Consider the following 5,000-nt stretch of genomic DNA (forward strand, 5'->3'; position numbering starts at 1 on the left):
ACTTATTCTCTGTTACTTATTTCTGCTCTTTGTTGGCCCCTTTCATTTGTTCTTGGTCAATTATTTATGATCTTTGTTTGTCAGTTTCACATGTTTTTTGTTAGTTATATCTGATTGGTCTTGCCTGGGTTCTGTACTCTTTTCTTTTTTACCTTAATACTTACTTAAGCTCAAGTAAGAGCCTTGTTGTTAGCTCATTCTAGGGGCTTCCTGGGAGACTGCTCATGATGTTTATAATATTCGTTAAAGTTCGTTCCTCTGGTAATTTTTGAAAATGTGAAAAAATCTCATTCTCTGCCCCTCCCCAAGTTTGGATCACAATATTGTAAACTAGATTTGTGGATGGATAGATAAATATAAATGAAAACTAGCATAAATACACATATGTATTTGTTTATGCATGTTTATGTAGAGGAAGTCCTCCTTATAATAAGCAGCCCAGTCTATATAATTGAGGAATCTGTAACAATTAGGAGATCCATTAAAACTTTTCTGGATTAGACTTGAGGGCCCGAGTAGCTATGACTAGCAAGGAATGACACGAGCTTATTGATAGAGCAAATATTTCGAACTAAGGTGATTATTGGATCAGGAAACCTTGCCTGCTGCTGTTTATTAGTAAGCAAGTGGATGAAAAAGAACCTGTGTAAAGGTTGCTCAGTCTACATTAAAGGACCACTTCAGGCTGCAGAAAGGGGAGACAAAGAGACCAAAAGCCCCATGAGGAGGGGAGTGATAGCCTCGATGAAAAAGGCAGAATAAGCACAAGAAACAGAAACATAGAGCATTGCTAGTTGCTAGTTTGTTTAGTTTAACATTGCTAGTTTAAAATTGCTAGTTGGTCATGGGAGGTGGCTGCAGAGAATCTAATGTTGCAAACAAATCACCTTGTATTTAGTAATAACACTTGAAGAAGGTGGAGGGGGAGTAAGGGGGAATATTGGTAGCTAACTTTGCCAAGTGAATATATTGTGAGTGTTTCCTTGCTTATCAGGCACAACAATCAATTCAGTTTGAGGGTAATTGAGTCAGCTGACTTACTAGTTGTAGCATAGGGAACATCAGATGCAGTAAATATAAAATCATATTTGACTTGCTTGATTTTTTTTACCACTAAATTGTTCTTGAAGAGTAAGTATATGTTCATACTTATCCTTGATCTTGAAGAATATATAGATGTCGTAGACCAGTTTGATTTCTTACTGTTATAATATGTTTTTTTTTTTTTTTCAGGAGTCATCAGTCTTACGTCTTTTAGACCACCAAGCCCAAGCAATGGACCCGCTGCGCCCGCACTGGTTGGCTAATTTAGGAACACTTCTGCACCAGTACTATCGACGAGACCCAAGGCCAAATATCCGAACCAAGGCACTGGCAATACTGTCTGATGTGTACAATAATAACAGGTATCAAAAGGATTTTTTAATTTTTTTTTATCATAATGATTTATTTTATCCTCATGACTGCTGTAATTATTCCTTAAAATGTCTTATAATGTACATGTGCTTGTTACTGTACATTTCTACTCTCTCTCTTCTCTTCTCTTCTTTTCTCTCTTTCCTCCTCCTCTCTCTTTGCTCTTCTCTCTTCTCTCATCTCTCTTCTCTTCTCTTCTCTTCTCTTCTCTTCTCTTTGCTTCTCTTCCCTTTTCTCCTCTTCTCTTCTCTTCTTTTCTCTCTCTCCCCTCCTCTCTCCTCCTCCTCTCTCCTCCTCCTCTCTCTCTTTTCTCTTCTCGTCTTTCTCATTCCTTCTCTCTCGGCCCTTTTCCCTTACTCCTCTCCCCCCCCTCCTCCTCCCTCTCCCTTCTTCTCAACTCATCCTCATCCCCCTTCTCTCTTTCTTTCTCCTCTTGCTTCTCTTAACTTTTTTTAATTTTTCTCTTCTCTTAACTTTCCCTTTCTCTTCCTTCTCTTCCTTCTCCCCCTCCTTCCCCCTTCTCTTCTCTTCCTTCTCTTCTCTTCTCTTCTCCTCTTCCTCTTCTCGTCCTTCTCTCCTCTTCTCTCTCTCTCTCTCTCTCTCCTTCCTCTCTTCTCTCTCTCTCTCTCTCCTTCTCTCCTCTCTCTCTCCTCTCTCTCCTCTCTTTCTCTCTCTCCTCTCTCTCTCTCTCCTCTTTCTCTTCTCTCTCTCTCTCTTCTCTCTTCTCTCTTCTCTCTTCTCTCTTCTCTCTTCTCTCCTTCTCTCTTTCTCCTTCTCCTCTCTTCCTCTCTCCTCTCTCTCTCCTCTCTCTCTCTCTCTCCTCCTCTCTCTCCTCTCTCTCTCTCTCTCTCTTCTCTCTCTCTCTCTCTCTCTCTCTCTCTCTCCTCTCTCTCTCTCTCTCTCTCTCTCTCTCTCTCTCTCTCTCCCTCTCTCTCTCTCTCCTCTCTCTCTCTCTCTCTCTCTCTCTCTCTCTCTCTCCTTCTCTCTCTCTCTCTCTCTCTCTCCTCTCCTCCCCTCTCTCTCTCTCCTCTCTCTCTCTCTCTCTCTCTCTCCTTTTCTCCTCTCTCTCTCCTCTCTCTTCTCTCTCTCCTCTCTCCTCTCTCTTCTCTCTCTCCCTCCTCTCTCCTCTTCTTCTCCTCTCTCCTCTCCTCTCTCCCTCTCCTCCCTCTCTCTCTCCTCTCTCCTCTCTCTCTCTCCTCTCTCTCTCTCTTTTCTCCCCTTTTCTCTCTTCCCCCTTTCTCTTCTCTCTCTCTCTCTCTCTCCTTCCTCTCTCTCTCTTCCTCTCTCTCTCTCTCTCTCTCTCTCTTCTCTCTCTCTCTCTCTTTTCTTCCTCTCTTTTCTCTCTCTCTCTCTCTCTCTCTCTCTCTCCTCTTTTTTTCTCTCTTCTCTCTTTTCTCTTTTCCCCCTCTCTTCTCTCTCTCCCCCTTTCTCTCTCTCTCCTTTTCCTCTCCCCTCTCCCCTCTCTCTCTCCCCTCTCTCTCTCTCCCTCCCCTCTCTCTCTCCCCTCTCTCTCTCTCTCTCTCTCTCTCTCTCTCTCTCTCTCTCTCTCTCTCTCTCTCTCTCTCTCTTTTCTCTTTCTTTCTTTCTTTCTTTCTTTCATTTGTTTTATTTTGTTTTGTTTTGCTGCTCCTCCATTTGTCTCTTTTATACATTTCAGTTAAGTTACAAAATTTCTTCTTGTTCAGGTACTTGTATGGGACTGAGATGGTTAGAAATGTTGTTACTATACAAATGGAAGGCATTGAGGCCGAGCGTAATGTAGGAGTCAGAACTGCAGCCGTCAACTTGCTGGTTCACATAGCTATCACTCAGAAATCGTCTGTTGTGCCAGATATTCTCAACATGCTGGAGAAGGTAAGTATTTCATTTATCACATGCTGTTTTAATGCGGTTGGTGTGTGCTTCAGCTTGACAATTTGCAGTTCCTTAGCCAAATGTTTATATGAAATTTTTGTCTTTGATAATAATTCATTAGGATAAAGTATATTACAATGTATAAATTATAAAGGAGACAGTTTTTACATTTAGATGGTTCTTACTAAATTTTGACTAAATAAAATACTTGTCCAGCAAAGAGTTTGGTCCAATAGAATTCCCTAGATTCATACATTTTATAAGGAATCATTTGGCTAGTAAAATACAAGGCATTGAGAAGGAATTGTTGGGAAAAAATCTTCATTGCATGAATTGTTTATTTTTCAGATTGTCATTGCCCCATACTCAAGTGCTGGTGACTGTGTGCAAGTGGTGAGGGAGAGTGAGACTGCAGACATTATTGCAGCAGTAGCAGGTTTGATAAGGATCTTTAAGAAAAAATTATGGGAACTGCCATCATCATATGCCATACAAGCCTATAGGATATTACTATCCTGCATAGAACATCATTATCGTAATCAGACTGTACTTGAAGGCGTAGCGAGAGTAAGGCTTCAGGTGAGTTTTTGATAACAGTGAGTAGCCTGTTTGTAGAAATAAGTAGCAATGCAGACAGGTTTAGAAGCTGAATATAGTGGAAGTCTGATTTTGAATAGTGCTAAATAGATATGAGGCAATACTCATGTCCTAGTATAGATACTATTAGCTACATCTTGGTATTGAATTTCAGATATTTGAAATGATTTTCGAGATGAGGGCAAATTCCAAATACCAGTTAGGATTCCCAAGGATCAGTGAAAAGAACGGCCAAGAAGGGGAAGACGGTTCCATCTCATTGCTTCCGCAGTATTCACCATACATAGTAGTTGATCACAAACACGGACAACTGCTAAAGGATGCTGAACAGGAGCACAGCGACAAGCAATTGCCATCAGGTTGGTGTGAATTCTCCCTTGGAAAAATAGCTATTAGATGTTCCTGTTTTAGTTTTGTTTCATTTGATTATTGCAATATTTTAAACTAAGGAAGGATTTGCTTGTACTGTAATGCAAAACAGAGAGCATAACAACTTGTCACAAGGATACTATAGCTGTTTAACTTTGATTAGTTTATGAACAAAAGGCTTTATAATCGACACTACTGACCTATGGGCTTATGGCAGGTATTGCAAGTGAGGGAAATCAGGAAGAATCTGAGGGAGGGCTGTCCGATTCCACCCCACATCTTGCGCAGCCCAAAGTGGAGGTCACACACTTGTCGCTAACACAGTCTGCCATGACTGTTATAGTGGCTATGAAGAAAGAAAAGGGTATGTGGAAACTCTGGGTTTTGGTGAACAATTGTTTTGATTCTTGATGATATTAATTTTACCCCTCTGGAAAGGGATGAACTGTTTAAATTGCTACGGATATATATGTAGACATTTTCCAGTGATCATTCTTGTTAAACTTCTATATCTGTTTGTTGACTGCACATGCTCAGTTCATTAATATCTCATTATGTATTAGATTCACAGTGAGAATGTTCAATTAATTTGCATATTTAAGATCTGATTACACTTGCTACTGATTAAAATGATGACAATGATGCTGATAACAATGCTGCTGTTAATAATGGACCTATTGATGTAGGTGTCATTCATCCTGTTGGTTTTAAAGGGAAACAGCAACTCCCGTAGTACATAAATACTACCCATTTATCCATTATTC

The 5,000-nt window shown here is 40.3% G+C and overlaps 1 protein-coding gene across 7 annotated transcripts in view; it reads left to right on the plus strand.

The window, feature by feature from the left end:
- LOC119576429 (tuberin-like) overlaps positions 1–5,000 on the plus strand; it is a 31,594-nt gene that overhangs the window by 8,048 nt on the left and 18,546 nt on the right. For all 7 annotated transcript variants that reach the window (XM_037924137.1, XM_037924133.1, XM_037924136.1 and 4 more), the window contains exons 9-13: positions 1,234–1,406; positions 3,102–3,270; positions 3,619–3,849; positions 4,022–4,226; positions 4,454–4,600. In XM_037924137.1, the coding sequence (XP_037780065.1) occupies positions 1,234–1,406; positions 3,102–3,270; positions 3,619–3,849; positions 4,022–4,226; positions 4,454–4,600 (925 nt within the window). The remainder of the gene's footprint in view (positions 1–1,233; positions 1,407–3,101; positions 3,271–3,618; positions 3,850–4,021; positions 4,227–4,453; positions 4,601–5,000) is intronic.

The sequence above is a fragment of the Penaeus monodon genome, chromosome 8 (genome assembly GCF_015228065.2).
Source record: "Penaeus monodon isolate SGIC_2016 chromosome 8, NSTDA_Pmon_1, whole genome shotgun sequence".
Classification (NCBI taxonomy): Eukaryota; Metazoa; Arthropoda; class Malacostraca; order Decapoda; family Penaeidae; genus Penaeus; species Penaeus monodon.